General features: G+C 50.0%; 1 protein-coding gene across 2 annotated transcripts; it reads left to right on the top strand.

The window, feature by feature from the left end:
• Nucleotides 1-219: 219 nt before the first annotated feature.
• On the top strand, nucleotides 220-18,096 carry NOX1 (NADPH oxidase 1). 2 transcript variants are annotated; one of them, XM_019487998.2, is made up of 13 exons: nucleotides 223-945; nucleotides 5,712-5,807; nucleotides 6,259-6,369; nucleotides 13,308-13,392; nucleotides 13,627-13,772; nucleotides 13,914-14,095; nucleotides 14,511-14,649; nucleotides 15,106-15,198; nucleotides 15,548-15,783; nucleotides 15,897-16,059; nucleotides 16,334-16,480; nucleotides 16,748-16,872; nucleotides 17,528-18,096. In XM_019487998.2, the coding sequence occupies exons 1-13, from the start codon at nucleotides 901-903 to the stop codon at nucleotides 17,652-17,654; spliced, it is 1,695 nt and encodes a 564-aa protein (XP_019343543.1). In that variant the 5' UTR covers nucleotides 223-900; the 3' UTR covers nucleotides 17,655-18,096. The 2 variants fall into 2 exon arrangements, with proteins under 2 accessions (XP_019343545.1, XP_019343543.1); XM_019488000.2 differs by lacking the exon at nucleotides 16,334-16,480 and having other exon boundaries at nucleotides 220-945.
• The last annotated feature ends 2,391 nt before the right edge of the window (nucleotides 18,097-20,487 follow it).

Genomic DNA, 20,487 nt, shown 5'->3' on the forward strand with positions numbered 1-20,487 from the left:
CAGCACCCCGTGAGCATTGAGGCTTTTTTTTAAAGTACCAGGAGCTGGGGCAGGCGGGGTTGCCATGGTCCCCTTCCCCAGCCCCTGCTCCCCTGCCCCTAGTACCTACCAGTTCAGAGTCAGCTGCAGCTCCCTGCTGCAGCCATTGGGGACTGCCCGAATCATCAAAGCTCTCGGAATCTTTTCCAAAGATTCGGAGAGCTTTGAATCGATTCAGACCTTTAGATTGGTTCTCTGATTCGATGCTGATTCAGAGATTTGGCCACTGAATCATGTCAAATCTCCTCCGAATTGAATCACCAACCAAAGCTTCACACAGCCCTAATACTCAGGTCATGTTTCCAACTTTTCTCTGGGCTTTATTCCCCCACAAAAAACTCTGTTTTCTTCTCATAAACGCTGAGATTTTTTACAAATCACCAGACTACAGGAGTTGGAGCTTGGAACAAGACAGCAAAAAACTGTTGCAGGACTCACCATTAAAATGCACCTGCTCTTTTGTCTCTGTGCCCATTTGAGTGTGTTGTTTCCAGTTGGCAGATAGACCCTCCCTGGGGCAAAAATGTTAAAAGGTTTTTGAAAATGTTCTGGACGAGCAAAATTGGCACATGTTTCAGGTGCTTCTTGGTGCTGCAGTCAGGCTCTTTCTGAGAGAAACTGTTTTGAACTTATAAGAAATTACTTAGTATTTCCTTAAAGAAAGCTCTGGGGAAAATCCCCCATAGCTCTGATTCCATAGGCTGGGCAGGATGCCCGAGGTCCCACCGACGTCATAAAAACCAGTGAAACGAGAGAAAGAATCACAAAGTTGCAGAGAGTTAGGCACAGAAGCTGAACAGGGAAATCCACCTGGGCTGACAAGAGATAAAGCGCGTCTGGAGCACAGATCCTCATAGGAAGATGGGAAACTGGCTGGTGAACCATTGGTTTCCAGCTCTGGTGATCGTAAGTGCTTCTTTACACACAATCAGCTAGGTATTCTTTGTGGACCAGGACTATATGAAGAATGTGTTTTAAAAAAAGATGTCTTGTATGAGCTGGTCATGGAGAAATAGCAGATACTGCTAATTTTTTATGGTTTGCAAGATTTACTGAATAAAATAGTTTTATGAAGGTATAAAAGGTTAGGTCTTGCCTGATTCATGGCACCATTAAGCATGTTTTTCATTTTAATCATGGGACTTTAGTAGCTAAGCAGGTACTTAAGCTCAGTCCTGAATCACTGCTTAACAAACTTCCATGTTTGAGGTAGTCTCTAAAAAAGGGATAAATAGCTTGGATGTTTAGACATGATCTGAATCCTTGAAACAGGGAGGAAAGGGCAACGTCATCCATGGTGAAATTTCTTTGACTTACATCAGGGCTAAATTTGGTCTGTGGTCTTTTAGATTTAGATTAAAAACAGGAATTTGTCTTTATATTGAAACTGTGATGAAAATTGATTATACTTATTACATAGCCATAATATAATTCCCAATTTTTACCTTGTTTTCTGTCAGGGAAGCTTAAGTAATCAGACAATGAATTTCTCAGTTTCTTTTAAATTAAAAAATAAGCAAATCTCTTGATTTCTATAATATGAACAAATAGCAAATAGAATTGAGCAAATACAGTACAAGTTCTGTTAACCGGTACCTTACAAGCTGACATGCTCTACTAACCGGCATGCCGACTTGAAAGATAAAGTGAAACTGGAAGTGCCCACCATGGCACTTCTGGTTTCTCCGAGCCCCCACGGCCCAGGGCAAAGCAGCCTGCGCTACTGAGCCCCCACGGCCCAGGGGCATAACAGGCTGTGTGGGGCCCGCCTCCCTGTCCCATGGGGCCTGCAAGGCCCGCGGGAGGGGCTGTGATGTGGCGGGAGGGGTGGTGATGCCGTGGGGGGGCGGAGGGACACCCCAAATGCAGTGGGAGAAGCGGCGACCGGGGCCGCTCAATTAACCAGCATATTTTGTTATCTGGCATTCCCCATTCCCAGGGAATGCCGAATAACAGAGGTTTTACTGTAGTAGGATTTCTATCACATAGGAAATTCCAGTTTTCAGCTGACATCAGGCCAGAATATCAAAATATTTTTTAATGGGAAGACTTCTCAATATTTTTTACTTCATGTTGATATTTTTATCAAAACAGTTCACATTCACACACACACACACACACACACACACAGAGACACAGATGAATTGAACTGAATCAAAACATTTCATCTGGGTAAGTCTCATATGCCATGGTATCTCACTGGCATGGTTTAGGTGTTTTAGATCCTCATTCTTATCTAAGGGCCCGCTCTCTAGCTAGATTCATGTCTCATCTATATTGCTCACGCTGAAGACTTCAGTTCAATCCACCCAAATGTTTGTGTCTGTGTTACCATGACCCAAAACAAATTTTCTTGAAAGAAAATAGTTTGCCTGATAAAAAAAATGATTTTCCTGAGAAAATTGCAAAATTTTAGGAAAAAAATGTGATTTTCTAGAAACTTCATTTTCTGGTAACTACTGATTTTTACAAGAAAAAATTCAACACACTGTACTTAAAACAAACAGTGCTACAAATAGCTGATATTGGAAATGTACACATCGCTTGGTGCTGAGCAACTGCCTAAGTTGCTCACTGTTGTTTTTGTGCCCTGACCGGACAAGTGAACAACTAGCCACCCACTGCATCCCTACAATGATGCATTCGCAGTGTGCTGTACAATCTGAAATGTGGCTTTGGGAAAAGCTGACGTTTCAAATTTGATTTTTGGAAGTGTTTGCTCTTTTAAACCTGACTTGTTTATGGAAAGCAAAAACAATTGAGGGGCAACCAATCTGGTTTCTAATTTGAATTAATATTCACAGATCTTTTTTTTAAGATTCTCAGCTCAACTTTTATTATATTTAAGGATTTCTTCAAAGAAAAATGACAAAGAACATTCTCCTCAGTAGTAACTCCACTGCCATGTTAAATATTTTCTCTTTTTCCTTTTCCTCATTCTTGATTGCTACACTGCAATTGCCTATTTCATAAACTTTCACCTGCTTTTCCATTTACTCCCCACCTACGGTTATGATTTTCTTGCTGTAGCATTGCAGTGCTTGCTATGGAAAATAGCCCATAGCCTTTGCTGTCAAGCAACAGAAAAGACTTCTTAAAGCAGGTCCAGCAGGTCCACACACCCAGCCAGACAGACCCCTACTTCTTCAGAGAGCCTGAGGAGCACATTTTGTCTGGCACTAGTGGTTGCACTGAACTTAACAAGAATTCTCCATGGGTCGTGACCCAAAAGTGGGTCACAAGAATATATGAAAAGGTCGCATACAAACTTTAAGAATGGATTCTCCTTCCCAGGAGAAAAATGTGGTTAACTGGCTTTTCTTTTGCAACCTGGCAGAGATCAGGGGGGAAGGGGGGAGGGCTGGGGCCTGAGGGCAGTGGGTTGGGAGTGAGGGGCACTGGGTCAGGACTAACCACTGATGTTTACAAATGGGCCCTGATACAAAAAAGGTATGGAAGAACCACTAGTTTAAGTTATGCACTTGTTTAAGTTCCTTCTTGACCCCTTGCTGAAGGGCCCAAGTTAATACCTTGTTAATGCCTCGTTAATGCCTCATTAATGCCTAGTAAAATTAGGGGAAGGTTTGCTTTCTTTAGGCTTGCTGAATTTGGTTTGAGCAAAGTAATGAACTACAATAATTGTTAGAGCAAGGAAGCTGTCTAAAAAAAAATACATTGTTTTTATTATTTCTCATCAGGCTGATGGGTAGCATAAAGGTATCTCACCAACAGTAAATAACTTTGCATGTTTTGGTAAGATTTTTTTTATAAGGTTCAGATCCACAAAGGTAGTACACAGGTGCCTAGCTCCTAGGCAGATGCCTAATGCCTTTGAAGACTAGGCCTCAATGCTTCCATTCTGTTTTCCTTTGAGCCTGCAGTTTCCCACACAGAGACTTCATGGGAACATTTGAATTCCACTGAGAGATAATCAAATATTAATTCCCCTTAATTATATAGTAACTTGCAAGTATTTACAGGTTCATGCCAATTATTGTGTAACTACCTGCATTACTAAACAACATAAATAGTGATGCAAAATGAAAGGGGTGATCTTCAACTTATAGTAATGATAGAGGGAGGATCAGAGTTCTGTTCCCAGTTGTGGTGGTGAAAAGGCAGTTCTTGTACCAGAGTTAGTAAGGTTACATCTAAGTCACAGAAAAGAGAATTTGGCCCAGGCTGATCCTGCAGCTGCTTCTGTGTGAACAAACCCTGCGCCCAGGAGATGGGCTCTGCATAGGCCCAGGAGATTGCCTGTGTGAAGCCAGGGGCAGGATCAATATCTAATTTAAGCAGTCAGCAGTCACTACCAAAGCACAGAGATTTGATGTGGGATTTGTCCCTGTGGGATTTCTGCTTTCTTAAAGGTAGTAAGTGAAGTTAGTACTTTGGACAGGTGCAGCCCTGAGAGCATGGCAGATAGAAGCCCCAAGCATATTCACAGAGTGGGGACCAATTGAATACTGGCAGTGGCTCCTGCCCAACAGCTTCTGCCTAGCTGTGCTCTGCCAGGACTCAGGGATGAGAGCAGAGATCAGTCTCTGTGACCTGTTCAGCCCTTGTTCTTTCTGCGTAGACAGAGACTACAAACACCAGCAAGTGCCACTGCCTGGGGAGAGTGGAGTGGTTATGAGGTGGGAACGAGGTCTAAAGCAAGCAGTTCCTCTCATCTAGACCTGCCAACAGCCCTCAGCTGGCCACAGAGTGTCTGTTACTGGCTGTATCTGATGGGCTGGAAGGGAGCAGTGCGCAGTGCATTGTCCACAAGGGATGGACACATATGTGTACCCACCCCTGCCTTTCCCAAAAATACTGGACAGCACCACTTCATTCTGGTCTTCATTCTGGTTGTCAACTAAAGCCCAGAGCCAGATTACAGCCTGTCTGGGCCCTATGGGACAAGCAGCAACAGCAGTGGGACTTTCTATTGGTTCAACCACTGCTCTAACAGAGGGCTACCCACCCTAGGTCACGGGGAAATGAGCAATGGAGGCAGGGCCTTACTCCATTCACTTCCAACCAGAGTAGTCCTAGACAGGCCACGGGAACTTGCCTGCCCTCCCATGGTTTGCCAACATAAGGAACATGTGGGAATGAAAGTTCCTTCAGCTTGGTGAGTTCTGCATCCTCATATGAACTCAGCATCTCTCTCCCCATGACTCAATAGGAGCCACAAACATTTGCACCTCAGCAAATCAGGCTCTCAACCATGTGGAAGCTGCAGGGCTGACTCTTTCTAAGAGAAAACCAGTGTGGTGCTGAGCGTTCACAGCTCCAAAGAGGGCTGTGGTTTCAGGGGAGCCAATGGAATGCAGTGCCTCAAAAATCAGGCACAAAGTTTCTCAAACCATGGCACTAGCATCAGTGGGTTTGTCTGACAGTGCTGCTGTAAGTGACTGACTGCTGCATACCTAGGGGCAGTGATTATGACGTTCAGGCCAGGCCTGCAGCTGGTACAAACTGGCACTAGCTGTATTGCCCTTAAAGGAGCTTTCTGCTCTTCCCCTGTGGAGGATCTGGCTCTCGTGACTGTAATGTTACATAAGGATTTTCCTTTAAGGTTCAATGATTTTTTTTGGTTATCGCTCCCTCCCCGACACACACACTTCCACACTTCACTTTGGGGATATTGTCTCCTATGTACTATAACTTCTCTTTCCCCTCTCTAGGCTGCTTGGCTGGGCATCAACATTTTCCTGTTTGTGTATTATTTCCTGATGTTTGACATGGATGAGAAGTTCTACTACACCAGAGAGATCCTTGGGGTAAGGATCTCTCTTTTCTTCCTCTCCTTTCTTCTTTATCTCTTCCTTCCTTTCCCCCTGCTGAGCACTTCAAAATCAGCTGGGAATTTGTTTCCCACCCCAGGGGCAGGAGACCTTCCCCCTCACAGTCCCACTTCAGGCTAGAGATAGGCCACACCCTGCCTTACCCTCCAGATAAGGCAAACAGGGAAGCTATTTCTAGGATCCCATCGTAGCCAGTCTGCTGCCATGCACAGGAGTACAGCCCTCAGGGGCAGAGCACCTACTGCAGTTGAAGCAGGAGAGAACAGGAAAATCCACCTTTACCCTAGATGTATGCAGAGCCTTAGGCCCCAGGATTACAGCCCAATGCAGACAGTTGTGTGCAGAGACATCAGTTACTTGTGGGCACCCAATGCGTGAAGCTGGTGCTGTCCTTGGATGCCCTCACTCACTTTTTGTCCTTTTCCAGTCAGCCCTGGCATGGGCCCGGGCATCTGCAAAATGCCTGAACTTCAACAGCATGCTGATCCTGTTACCAGTGTGTCGCAACCTGCTCTCCTTCCTGAGAGGCGCCTGTTCGGTGAGTGACGGAGCTTCCCTACCCTGGCTCCTTGCCCTGCAAGCACACCTGTGTCCAAGGGAAGAAGTGGCTGGGGTAAATCCTAGCCTTGCAAGCACTCATTGCCATTCAGATCCAGATCCAAGCCCACACATGAGATCACAGTTTTATAGTTTCATAGTTGGTAAGGCGGAAGGGACCTGAGCAGATCATCAAGTCCGACCCCCTGCCATAGGCAGGAAAGAATGCTGGGGTCGAATGACCCCGGCAAGGTGTCCATCTAGCTTCCTTATGAAGACCCCCCAGGGTAGGAGCAAGGACCACTTCCCTTGGAAGTTGGTTCCAGATCCTAGCTGCCCTGACTGCGAAGCAGTGCCTCCTGTTATCTAGCCTGAATCTACTCTCCATCAACTTATGGCCGTTATTCCTTGTTACTTCTGGTACTGCTCGGGGGAACAGGGATTCTCCCATTGCCTGGTGGTCCCCCTTGTAGACTGCCACCAGATCCCCTCTGTCTTCTCTTGTGGAGGCTGAACAGGTTCGGGTCCCGTAGCCTCTCCTCGTGGGGCCTGCCTTGCTGCCCCCGATCATATGACTGGCACTCCTCTGGACCCTCTCAATGCTGGCCACATCCCTCCTGAAGTGAGATGCCCAGAACTGGATGCAGTACTCCAACTGCAGCCTGACTACTGTGACATAGAGGGAGAGGATCACCTTCTTGGACCTGCTCGTGATGCATTTACGGATGCATGACAAGGTGCGGTTAGCCTTCGTGATCGCGTCCCCACGTTGTCGGCCCATATTCATCTTGGAGTCAGTAATGTGCTGGCAGCCCTCTTTCGTGAAAACAGCAGGGGAACTCTACCTCCCAAGGATGCCAGGGGAGAAGGAAAGGGAAGAGGCCAGTGCTCCCAACTTCCCCTAAAGCTCCAGCATCTACTTGATTTACTCACTGCCTCTCCCAGTGCTGCTTCTTTCCTCTGGATAGACTACAGCAGTGATTCTCTACTATTTTTGTATCAGGACCCATCTGTAAATATTGATAGCCAGTGCTGACCCAGTGCCCCTCGCTCCCAACTGGCTGCCCCTTGCCCCTAGACCCCAGCCCTCCGCCTCCATGTGGGCAGGGGGTGGGTGTATGGGGAAGGAGGGGTGTGTGGGGGGATATGGGGGCCTCAAGCAGCCCCTTGCAGGCTGGAACTCTGCCAGCCCTGGAAGGAAAAAGCCACAGTTTCCTATGTTTTTCTCTTTTAAAGGAGAATCCATTTTTTAAATTTGATGATCCATTTTTAAAGTTTGCTCATGACATTTCATATATCCTTGCAACCCACTTTTGGGTTTAGAAATGCTGAACTAGAGGCTTTGTGCCCCTGGCCCTCTCTTCCTAAAACTTTAGCAAACCATGGTTCAACAGGGCCTGTTTGTAGCAGGCCTCCTAGCCCTTAAGCTCCAGCTGCCTTTTCCTTAGTTTAGTAAGGTCTCACATTCTAACCAACTGTCCCTCTCCCTTCCTGGCAGACAGCACCAGGCCTGGCTGGGCTGCAAAAAACATAATGAGCAAGGAGCTTCGAGGCCCTTGCAGATGGCACCAGGGGTTTGAAGGCAGGTTCCACAATAAGGGGACAACTCAGTGGCATACATACCTAAGCGGCGAGACAGGGCACACTGGCTAGGGCAGCTGTCTGGTGACTGGGGACTGATTTTCATACACAACCAGGGGAATTCTGGTTCCTATGACTATTCGGTATATAACACAGGTAGACAGGATGTGACAGCTCCATCACACTTGTTAAGAACGCCGTGTGTAACCCTGTATACCTCCCTTGGTAGCCACACCCAACAGCAGTGGGCAGTGACTCCAGCTGTCATGTTACACTTAATGTACTGTTGCGCTACACTTTGTGAGTCCTGTGTGCAGCAAGCTAGGCATGGAACCATGCACTCCCTACTGTGAACTAATGGGCACCCCAGCACTTCACCCCTGTCCACTCCCAACCAATCATTAGCCATATACCTAAGCCTATGGGACCTCTGCCCCGATCTGCCTCTGGCCTAGGAGGTTCCTGCCCACAGCCTGAGAGCAGCTCCAGCAGGGAGCAATCAGGGGCAGCGGACAGGCCCACTCTTCAGAGGGAAGAAACAGCTGTATCTGATCCCTCCTGTTCTGTGCATAGTTTTACAGTTTCATAGTTGGTACAGTCAGAAGGGACCTGAGCAGATCATCAAGCCCGACCCCCTGTCATGGCAGGAAAGAGTACTGGCAAGGTGTTCATCCAGCCTCCTCTTAAAGACCCCCAGGATAGGAGGCAGCACCACTTATCTTGGAAGTTGGTTCCAGATCCTAGCCGCCTTGACAGTGAAGTAGTGCCTCCTGATGTCTAGCCTGAATCTATACTCTGCCAGCTTGTGACCATTATTTCTAGTCACTCCTGGTAGTGCCTGGGGGAACAGGGACTCCCCCAATGCCTGCTGGTCCCCCCTGACTAGTTTGTAAATGGCCACTAGATCCCCCTCAGCCTTCTCTTGTGGAGGCTGAACAGGTTCAGGTCCCTTAGCCTCTCCTCGTAGGGCCTGCCCTGCTGGCCCCTGATAATGCGAGTGGTCCTCCTCTGGACCTGCTCCAAGTTGTCCACATCACTCCTGAAGTGCGGCACCCAGAACTGGATGCAGTACTACAACTGTGGCCTGACCAGTGCTGCATAGAAGGGGAGGATCACCTCCTTGGACCTGCTCGAGATGCATCTGTGGATGCATGACAAGGTGTGGTTGGCCTTCCTGACCGTGTCCCCACACTGTCGGCCCATGTTCATTTTGGCATCAATAATGACTCCAAGATCCTTTTCTGCCTCTGCACTGACAAGAAGGGAGTTCCCCAACCTGTAGGTATGCTGCTGTTTCTTCCTCCTCAGGTGCAGTACCTTGCACTTGTCAGTGTTGAAACCCATCCTGTTCTCATCCGCCCACCCCTGTAACCTTTCTCGGTCCAATTGCAGCCTATTCCTCCCTTCTAGCATGCCCACTTCCCCCCACATCTTAGTGTCATCTGTGAATTTGAACAGGGTGCTTTTTACCCCCTCGTCCAAGTCGCTGATGAAGATGTTGAACAGTGCGGGCCTGAGGACTGAGCCCTGGGGGACTCCACTGCCCACATCCCTCCAGGTCGAATAAGTCCCATCCACCACCACTCTCTGGGTGCGGCCCTCCAGCCAGTTAGTGACCCATTTGACTGTGTAGGTGTCAACGCCACGGTCCCCTAGTTTTTTAATGAAAATGGGGTGAGAGACAGTGTCGAAGGCCTTCCTAAAGTCCAGAAAGACTACATCCACTGCTATACCTGCGTCTAAGGATTTTGTGACCTGGTCATAGAAGGCCACCAGGTTGGTCTGACAGGACCTGCCTCTAATGAACCCATGTTGGTTGCCCCTAAGCATAATCTCCCCTGCTGGCCCCTCGTGGACATGCGCCAGGATAATTCTCTCAAAAAGCTTACCCAGGATCAAGGTAAGGCTGACTGGCCTATAGTTTCCTGGGTCCTCCTTCCTCCCTTTTTTGAAAATGGGAACCACATTGGCCCTTTTCCAGTCCTCTGGCACCACGCCAGTTTACCACAAGTGCTCGTAAAGCTGTGCCAGGGGTCCCGCAATGACCTCTGCTAATTCCCTCAGCACTCTGGGTTGGAGATCGTCAGGACCTGCTGATTTAAATATGTCCAGTCCCTCCAGAAGTTCCCTGACTAGGTCCTCACTGACCCTAGGCCTGGGTGCACGTCCCCTGGGGCCTACGGGGGTCCTGGTGGCAGGGGTGATCCAGTCCCTGCTAAGAAAAATGGAGGCAAAGAAATTGTTAAATAGGTTAGCTTTGTCGTCTGGTGAGACGATCAGATTTCCTAGTGTCTTGCAGAGGCCTCACGTTACCCAGTACTTTCTTTTTACCCCATGTATTTAAAAAAGAACTTCTTGTTGTCCTTGATCTGGGTAGCTAGTCCCAGTTCCATCTCTGCCTTGGCCTTCCTGACTGCCCCCCTGCAGCCCTGAGCAATCGAGGTATAGTCCCAGTTCCATCTCCATCTTGGCCTTCCTGACCGCCCCCCTGCAGGGCCGAGCAACCGAGGTATAGTCCTCCCTGGTGATGGCCCCTCCCTTCCATTGGGTGTACGCCTCCTTTTTAGCTAGGAGACATTCCAGTGTGCTTTTGGTGAGCCATGGGGGCTTTTGCACCCTCTTGCCCACTTTGATCCTTGTTGAGATTACCTCCCTTTGGGCTTGGAGGATCGTCTCCTTAAGGAACGACCACTCTTCTTGGATAGCCACCTCCCCTCCCCTCCGGGACCTCAGAGCCTCCCTGACTATTCTCTTTATCTCACTGAAATCCACCCTCCTGAAGTCCAGGGCTGCAGCCTTGCTTCAGGCCTTTGCCACCTTGTGCTGGATGGTGAATTCCAGTAGGTGATGATTGCTGTCGCCCAGGTGGTTGAGCACCTGCAGACCCCTCACCAGGTCATCGCCCGTGGCCAGGACCAGATCCAACAAGGCGTCTCCCCTGGTGGGGCTGTGCACCTCCTGGCTTAGATGGAGGTCCTGTATCTCGGCTAGGAACCTACGTGAGCAATCAGACCTAGCTGACTGCTCTTCCCAGAAGATGTCTGGAAAGTTCAGGTCACCCATGATGACCACATCCCTTGACCTAACTGCCTCCATGAGCCGACTTAAGAATTCCTGGTCTAGCTCTTCCCCTTGGTTGGATGGTCTGTAGTAGACCCCCACCGTTAAGCCCCTTTCCGCTCGACTTCCTTGTATTCTAACCCAGAGCATTTCAGTGTGCCCCTCCTCTGACCCCATGCTACTCGTTGAGAATGTGTATTTCTCCTTGACGTAGAGCACCACGCCCCCACCTTTCTTCCCTCTCCTATCCCTCCTGTACAGACTATAGCCCTTGATATTCACTGCCCAGTCATACGTTGGGTCCCACCATGTTTCGGTGAGCCCCACTATGTCTGGGTTGGTGTCAGCTAGCAGGAGGGTAAGTTCCTCCTGCTTGTTCTACGAGCATTTGTGTAGAGACATTTGAGGCCTCCTAAAGATGTGTGCACTGGCCCCCTAATCTCAGTACTACCCAGGCCCCTGTTGCTTACCCAGGTATTTGTTCTGCTCGTCGTCAGTCTAGGCTGGGCTGTTCTTGTGGGTGATGCTTGGTTTAGTGGTCCAATGCTTCCTCTGCCCTCGTCTTCCCCTTCCCCTGACGAGCCTAGTTTAAAGCCCGCCGGAGGATCCGCCAACCTAAAAGAGAACACACGCTTACCTTTGGGGAAAGGTGAAGCCCATCCCACCCGAGCATGTCTCTCATCCTGATGTGTGGATCGTTGTCTAGGAAGCCGAAGCCCACCTCGAGACACCACTCCCAAAGCCGCAAGTTGACCTCTCTGATGCAGGTCTCTTGTCGTCTTCCACGTCTGCTCACTGGTAGGACAGAAGAGAATACCACCTGTGCCCCTATCTCCTTCAGCAAGCCCCCCAAAGCGTGGTAGTCTGTCATCAGGTGATCAGGGCTTTTCCTGGCCACAACATTAGTGCCCACATGGATTAGGACCATGGGGTAGTAATCGGTGAGTCGGATCATGGCCTGGATCATCCCCATCATGTCCTGAATCTTTGCTCCGGGCAGGCAGTAGACGTCGTGTGTCAAGGGGTCCTGGCGACAGATGGGACCCTCTGTACCTCTCAGGATGGAGTTGCCTATGATGATCACTCAATGTTTCTTCCTCTGGGTCTGCTTAGCTTCTTCAGCCTGTTCAGATTGTGGATTGCCTCTTCCCCGGAGGTTTCCTCCTCTTCTTCCTTCTCCTGCAGTGTTGCCAGGGCCTCGTACCTGTTCTCCAGCCAGACTGGAGGAACTGGTACTGCTTTGCTGCGAGCAGCCCTGGTTCTGGAGGTGACCATCTGCCACTCTGCTGTGGAGGGCACCTCCCGGAGTGCTTCTCGCTTGGATGCATGGCCCTGCAGGGAGAGAAAATACCCATCAATTTCATCCTCCACCTCCCTGATTCCCCTCAGCCTGCTAACCTCCTCCTGGAGCTCCCTCACCCATGCCTCCAGGGCCCTAAGACAGGCACCTGCAGCACAGGTGTGGGGACCCCCATTCCCTGCCCCACCCGGTTCTGCTGGGCATCCCCCACAGGCTGGGGGGTAGGGAGATGCCAGCTCCCCCATGGGCTCTGTCTGGGTGGAGGCCTCAGACAAGCCCCGGGTAGGCTGCGCCCCCCGGGCAGAGGCCCTAGCAACACTTCGCGTCAACACCATAAGTTGCTATTTAATTATATTTTTGTGTGGTGCCTTTGCCCTGCCCTTGCTGGAGTCCCCCTCCTGGCCCTTCCTGCCTGCCCGCTGTCGAGCTCTATTCACGTGGCGCAGCGCGGCTCCCTACTGGCTCAGCTAAAAGGGAGCCGGGGGGCTTCCCCTCCAGATCCGCCTCAGCTGTGCTGGCTCCCTCTGCCCCACTTACCTTTGGGGGATCAGCTGTTGCTGCCTGCACTGCTGGCTCCACTACTGCTGCATCCGCCTCGGGTCAGGTAAGGGGCACATGTATGCAGGGATGCACATGTGCCCAGTTCCCTCCTCTCCTCCCGGCTCCTGAGTGCCGGGGGCTACGTCCCGGCTCCTGAGTGCCAGGGGCTACGGCTTTTAAATGCAAAATGGGCCCATCTGTTCCCCACATGCTCCAGCGAGCACAAGAACAGTTCTCTCCCTCCACAGACCACATGGACCCAGAAACATCTCTGGAGTGACATCTTCCTTATAGAGGGACTTGGAAATCATAGAGGGGCATGGAGCTGCAGCAATGAAGTTTCCTTGCAGGCAGCGACCTGGGCTGGCGGGGGCCAGCTCTTTTCTGCTTGCCCCCGAGGTCTGTTCCCTGGAAGCATCCCTGTTCTCACTGACCACCTCCCCTCCCCCCACCCCCAGTTGTGCAGGCGGACCATGAGGAAGCAGCTGGATCACAACCTCACCTTCCACAAGCTGGTGGCCTACATGCTTGCCCTGATGACAGGTAACTTGGGTGTGGACCACTTCCAGGGGCAGGAGGCAGCAGCACTAACCAGCAGATGCAACAGCTGGTCCAGTCTGTCTCTGAGCACAGGCTGAGCTTGGTCTCCTCTTGGAGAACTTGGCCTGGATTTAGTACACCAGAGAGATGGGGCCATTCTGCCTCTTGCACCATGGACTCTGGGTGACGGTCTCCCAGAGAGAAGTTTCATTTTCTCTCTCTCTCTGTGCTGCTCAGCTGTCCACACCATTGCTCACCTGTTTAACTTGGAGCGTTACAATGACAGCCAGCAGGCTGCAGACGGGAGCCTCTCTTCTGTCCTCTCTGACCTGCACCAGGATGGAAGTGACAAGTGGCTAAATCCCATCCACTCTAACAGCACGGTAAGTGCCTGGAGCCTGCTGTGGGAGAAGTGAGACCCTGCCACAAAGCCCAGTGGCATCATTCTGTGCTCTTTTGTTCCTTCCAGCTTTAATGCCCCATTCTCACCTCTCACTTCCATGCTTATGTCTGCTTCTGTACAGACTCCAGCATACGTGACTTTCACCAGCATCCCGGGCCTGACTGGTGTGATCATCACCGTGGCACTGATTCTTATGGTTACTTCCTCCATGGAGTTCATTCGCAGGAGCTATTTTGAGGTCTTCTGGTACACACACCACCTCTTCATCATCTACTTTGCTGGCCTCGTCATCCATGGCATTGCGTAAGGCACCACCATGAGCTGCATTCCCCCAGCAAACTCTAGCCTCCTCCCCCCTCTGTTTTGTGCTTCCCTGCTTCCCAGTCAGTCAGCCACCTGCTCCATTCCTACCATCTCCCCTCACTGAACATCTGATTGCCACCCTTGTTCCCAAACAGGCATTTGCCTTGCATACACCCACGTATATACACTCACCCTAGTCTAGAATCTGAATGACACACTTCCCTCGCCTCCTGTTCTTCTCAGCTGTTCCCCAGCTATCACATGCTTCCTTTCTGTGGCTGAGCACTTCCCCTTCCCTTAGTTGGACAGTGAGGTTTCAAGGTCCCTTCTTGCCCTACTTTTATTTTGATGAGAGCAAAGCAAGGAGGCAGGGCTGGGTCAGGAGAGCTGGACTGACACTTCTGTTCTCTCCCAGTGGTCTTGTTCGAGGGCAGACAGAAGAAAGCCTTAAGAAGTACAGTCCTCAGCGCTGTGCACAGTACCTTGTATACAGGGATGGGAGAAGCACACACCACCACTGTAAGGAGCCAGAGTTTGGGGGCATCCCAACAGAGGTAAGGTCCCTCTGTCCCATGTAGACAGTGGCTAACACAATGATAGCCTGAATGAAATAGATCTCTCCCTTCTCCTCCCTGATGGGTATGGAGCATTCCATTGACATGCTCATGGGAGAGATTTTTAACCCTTCTTCCTTCTACTTCCTGCTGCTCACCCCTCCCAGTATTGCAAGCTACCTCCTGCTTCCTAGAGAAGCATCTCACGTAGGACCCATCCCAGTCCTGTCATAGCTGCCTGTCTCCATCTGAGTGGGTTTCTAACACTGGTCCTGATGTTCTCATGTCATCCTATACAAGGATATAGCCACAATCTTGGTAGCAAAAGGGACGTTTCCCAAAAACTATACAGGAGCATTTGATATGGGAACCTCCATGCAGGGACACCAGGGTCCAGCACCAAAAGACTACCACTCGGGGCCCATCCTCTTACCACTACTCACTCTGTCTCCACAGTCCTGGAAGTGGGTGTTGGCGCCAATCCTCCTCTATGTCTTTGAGCGCATCTTACGTTTTTGGCGTTCTCGACAGAGGGTTGTTATAACAAAGGTAAGCAGCTGGCTATATCCCCTACTCCTCAAGGGTATACCGTTCTTCTGTCCACCCAGCTACAGAGCTGAAGAAATAACAGTTTTTCCCCAGCTATGGAAGGGTATCAAATAGTGCAGTGGCTGGGAGTTTGGGCCTATCAGCCTGGCCCAGCAGGAGTGAGAGTGAAAGAGGAGGTAGGAGGACTGGTTGTGGGAATGCCTATTCTCTTCTATTCCAGCAGGATGAGGTAGTCCTGCCAGTGGGGAGTTCTCAACCACTCCAGTCTCAGCCAACGGTGATTAGCAGTGATGTTGCTGTTCTGGGGGGCTGAGATGTGCCAACTGTTTCCTGATATGCTTTTCCCTAGGTTGTCACGCACCCATCTAAAGTACTGGAACTACAGATGCATAAGAAGGGCTTCAACATGGAAGTGGGACAGTACATTTTCATCAACTGTCCTTCTATCTCTCTCCTCGAGTGGCATCCTTTCACCCTGACCTCTGCACCAGAAGACAATTTCTTTTCTGTCCACATCCGGGCAGCAGGGGACTGGACAGAGAATGTAATCGATGCCTTTCAGCAGCAAAAACCAAAAATACCCAGGTAGGCTAGGGTGGCTTTAGAGTCAGGAAGCCAATTAATCTGTACAGTTTTGCTCTGTGGTTCCAGGTAAGGTGGCATCCTCTTGTTACCCAGAGCCTGCCTTATCTTGCCAGGATTGAAGTAGATGGCCCCTTCGGCACAGCCAGTGAAGATGTGTTCCAGTATGAAGTTGCTATGCTGATTGGGGCAGGGATTGGGGTCACACCCTTTGCCTCTGTGCTGAAGTCAATCTGGTATAAGTTCCAACATGCAGACCAGAGTCTCAAAACCAAGAAGGTAACCATTGTGATATGGGAAAGATAGGCCCTCTACTTCATTAGGCCTTCCACCCCGGAAGCCTCTTGTGTATTTCCACTGCATCTCCCCAAGCCAAATACACTCACCAAGCCAAATACATCCTTGAGTATGTAGCTACAGCCTTCCTGGAGAGTGGATCCTTTTTAACACACACACTCTATCCATCTCTGCTCAACTCCACTGCACTATGTACAGCTCTGCTACCCTTAGTAAAGCATCTTTCTCTCTCCCTCTCTCTATCATTGGGTCCCAGATTTATTTCTACTGGCTCTGTCGGGATACGGGTGCATTTGCCTGGTTCAATGACCTGCTTGTGTCACTGGAGCAAGAGATGGAGGAATCTGGCAAAGCAGGCTTCCTGAACTACAGACTCTTTCTCACCGGGTGGGACAATAGCATTGTGAGTCACAAACACATGCATGCTCTCATGGTAGGAGTGGGAAAACAGTCTGACACAAGAAGCAATGGGAGAGAATGTTGTGTCAGAGATATGGGACAGCGCCATGTTAAAGACTACTGAGATGAAAATGTGCATCAGACAGGGTTTGTACCTCTAACGCACCCACCAGAGCAGCGGTGATGGGGATCCAGGCCACACGCTATCTGATAGGTTCCAGACACTGACAGGATGTCTGCCTATACTAATAGTCATCTTCTGTCACTCCAGGCTGGCCATGCAGTGCTCAACTTTGACACTGTCACTGACGTGGTGACAGGCCTGAAACAGAAGACCTCCTTTGGAAGACCCATGTGGAGTAATGAATTCTCTGCAGTGGCCACTGCCCACCCCAAGTGAGTGTCCCAGCATCCCGTGACTTGAGCTGGATGATCTAGAAATGTTCCATCGAGCCATCTGGCCTGCACATACAGTACACACACTGAGGGGGGCTTAGGTGCCACATACTCCACAGCACCCAGCTGACTGGATTGCCTGAAGGACTGAGGTCATTGTACTATTAAGGCCAGTTTTTTCAGCCATGCAGAGCACCTCCACTGACTTCAGGTGGAGTTGTGGCTTGCTCTAAACTTAAGAGACCAGAAATTCTAGGACCTTCAGTTGGGCAGTAAGAAAATTTCCTTGAGGGAAACAATGAGAAGTGAAGCTGCCCTGCACAGTCACACTTATTCCCACCTTCCCCACACAACAGTTATCCCCTCTGGACACTGTAACAAGGCCAGCCTCCACTGAGGTACAGGTGATGGGGGAGGGGTATGTTGGAGAGAAGTTCAGACCTCTGAGTTCCCTTTAGGTTAATTTGTTGCATTAATATTAACCACTGCAATAGAAATGGTTCTGTATTCCTTTTTATGGGCTGCACCATTCACAGGGTCCATTACCCAAGTTCGAAGGCAGCTGAAGCCCCGAGCCAGTGAAGGGCCCTGCCACAGAGCCATAAGTTAAACAAATGATTTAGCCTGGGCGTTAACAGTCTTCTGTTCCACGCAGGTCTGTGGTGGGTGTGTTCTTATGTGGGCCAGAAGCTTTAGCAAAGAGTCTGCAGAAGTGTTGCCATCAATACTCCAGGCTGGACCCCAGGAAGGTCAAATTCTACTTCAACAAGGAGAACTTCTAAGCTGAAAGAAAAATTTGCCTAGCTCTGTGGCACCACAGCCTCATTGGGAACAATCTGCTGGGTCCTCCACCTCCATTTTGAGAGCCAAATTTGGCTGCTGCTAAGGGCACACCAAGCAATGCTACTGGAAATGCTACCATTCAAACTATGCCTTCCCCGCTGTTAAATATGAAGGACCTTCAAGATGTGACATGGCATCCCTCCAAGGGACAGGCACTTGAGCTTTATGTACAAATGCTGCCTACTCCCTGTGTGCCCCAATCTCTAGAGGCCCTTTTGGGATGAGAAGAGTGGGCCTTCTCCACTCCTAGAGATTGCTCTGCACTGGTTTTGCATGCAAGGAAGCTGAAATTAACCTTCTAATGGAATCTGTTCCCTTTCAAAGTTGACTGTGGCACCAGCACAAAGGCTCATATTGACTATTAAACTTGATTTAAATGCACTGGGATTCTTGGATGTTGGCCATACGGGAAATATGCTGGGAGGATGCAGGGTCTTCAGTAACTAATTCAGCACAAGTGGTCAAACACACTCCAATAAGCATTATTGCAAATTATGTCTTTAAAGTTGTAAAAACCTCTCCACCTCTGGCCATAGCATAGGATAAACCCCAACTCCAGAGGCTCATTCTGTCCAATTTAAGAGGCAAACTCTGTCTCCCCATTGGCATTGGGCCTCTGTGCAAGTCTGCAGCACCTGGGATGGATCTTCAATAAATCTCCCCAAACAGTAGCAAGGGAAGTTGTTTTGTATAGTGCTGTTGCTCTTTCACTGACTGGTTCCTTGCTACCAGTTCTCCCACTACGGGAATTCCTATTTGGTGATACTGTGAACAGAACCCTCAAGTGGCCACTGCAGGAAGTCTTCCAGACCTATTCAGTATGACTCGCAAGGAAGCAAACTGCTCAACTGTGTTCAGGAAAAAGAGGAAAAAATCTGCCAGAAAAGGCAGGCGTCTTAAGTGATATTGCTGTGACAGCAGATCAGCAACGGACAGCAATCGGATATGGAGCCTGCATCTCTCAGGTCACCCATCAAGGCTGGAGAGGCTGAAAGATGAGCTTCCTTCTCAGCTGACAGGAGATCTGGCAGGGCAGGGCTGCACCACACGACACTAGAAGAACCTGAGGTAAGGCAGCTCTAGGACTGCCAACACACAGCAGTTCAGTTCATTAAAAGGAAGGCTCAAGGCTACAAACACTTCAATCTGGCAGCTGCAGATCACAGCTCCCCTCAAGCATCTGCTGAGTCCCATCAGTCAAATGGTCTCATCTGCCTGCTATCACACAAGACCATTATCTTTAAATGGAAGCTACTACAAAGCATTTGAAGCAATTTTTCTCTTCCCATTGCTGGGTGAGCTATGAGGTTTTTAAACGGAGGGAAAGTGATGCAGACATGAGCATCTTACAAAGGACAGGTTGGGGCCCAGTAACATGACCTGAGCGGCTGTTCTTATGGAAAAGGATTTATTTACCTTGTGCACCTGTAGTTTCATTCTCCAGAGGAAACATGTATGAAGCTCAATAGCTTAGGATGCAAACCAGGCACTTCATCACACTGTATTGGCCAGGCCAGCCTTAGCACCCCTTGCCACACACTCCCAGATGACAATTTCAGTGCACTGACCTCCTCTGATTTCCTGAGTTTCTCCTAGCAAATGTAGCCAGTAATGACAAAATTGCCCTTGGGCTCAGAAAACAGCAGCAGACTCTCCCCGGGGGCTATCTCCTCCCTCCACACTGTTTAGCACCTTCGTCCATGGTTCATAGATCACGGCTAAAACAGAGCTCAGTGACTTGTGGGGAGTGAAACAAGTGATGATCAACCCTAGAGCCACAACAGGCTACCAAAGAGGACAGAACTTGCTGAACACATCAGACTGAGGGCCCCCATGGAGCTCTGCCAGTTCTATTAGTGTTATCTGAGGCAGTCTCAGAGTCCAGGGGGTAACATGTAAGCATGGGTGACTGGTACCTCCTGAGTCAGGGGGGCATCTGTCCCCCCCAGCAGCAGTTCCGAGTTGCTGCAGTCGGCCGTGGGGGAACCCCCCTCTCCCTCCCCCGGTCAGTGCGATTGGCCATAGGCTGACCATGAGGATCGCTTTTCTGGCACCCCCACTCCCCAGCTGGTGCTCTCGGGGGGGGGGGGGGGGGGGGACGACACGAGCGCTCTCAGGGTCCATGTGCAACCCTATGCACCCCCCACACGTTGCCACTACATGCGAGGCACCAGTGGTTGCCATAATGCTCCCTAGCAGTCACTGATCCTGCCTGGCTCTTGCCGTCACCTCCCAAGGTCCCAACCTGGTTTCTTTCCTTTCATGTCTTGTAAAACATGACGGAGGGAGGCTGCCCTCAGAAGCTGAGAGAGCCTAGGTGCTCTCTTGGTTTGCTCCTGCTGTGCCCTATGAGCCTTAAGGGCTAAAAGTCTTAAGGCCTAAATTTGTGGCCCTTTTGCTCCTACAGCCACACTCATGCCTTGCAGATCTCATGAACCAAACAGTTTTGAACCTATCAGTTTTGATCAACACTGTCTAGTATCTGGTCTCACCAACTTCTTGATTTTATCTGGTCTCTATCCACTCGGGCTGCTGGGGTCCCAGGTCCCAATTCTTCCCCTTGTGCAATGGGTTCCCTAGCCCAGTCTTGTTTCTGCCCCTCATGGTTGTCTCCTGCCCTGGATTCATCCCCTTGAATTTCCTGTCCAGCCCTCTTTGAGCTGAAATCTTATGTCCCCACCCTCTAGGGCTTTGGGTACCACCCCCTGGTGGCTGCAAATCTTTCCCCTCCAAGACTGGGGCTCCCTGCTCCTTTTCATAGATTCATAGATG

The sequence above is a fragment of the Alligator mississippiensis genome, chromosome 8, assembly GCF_030867095.1.
Source record: "Alligator mississippiensis isolate rAllMis1 chromosome 8, rAllMis1, whole genome shotgun sequence".
In the NCBI taxonomy this organism is placed as follows: Eukaryota; Metazoa; Chordata; order Crocodylia; family Alligatoridae; genus Alligator; species Alligator mississippiensis.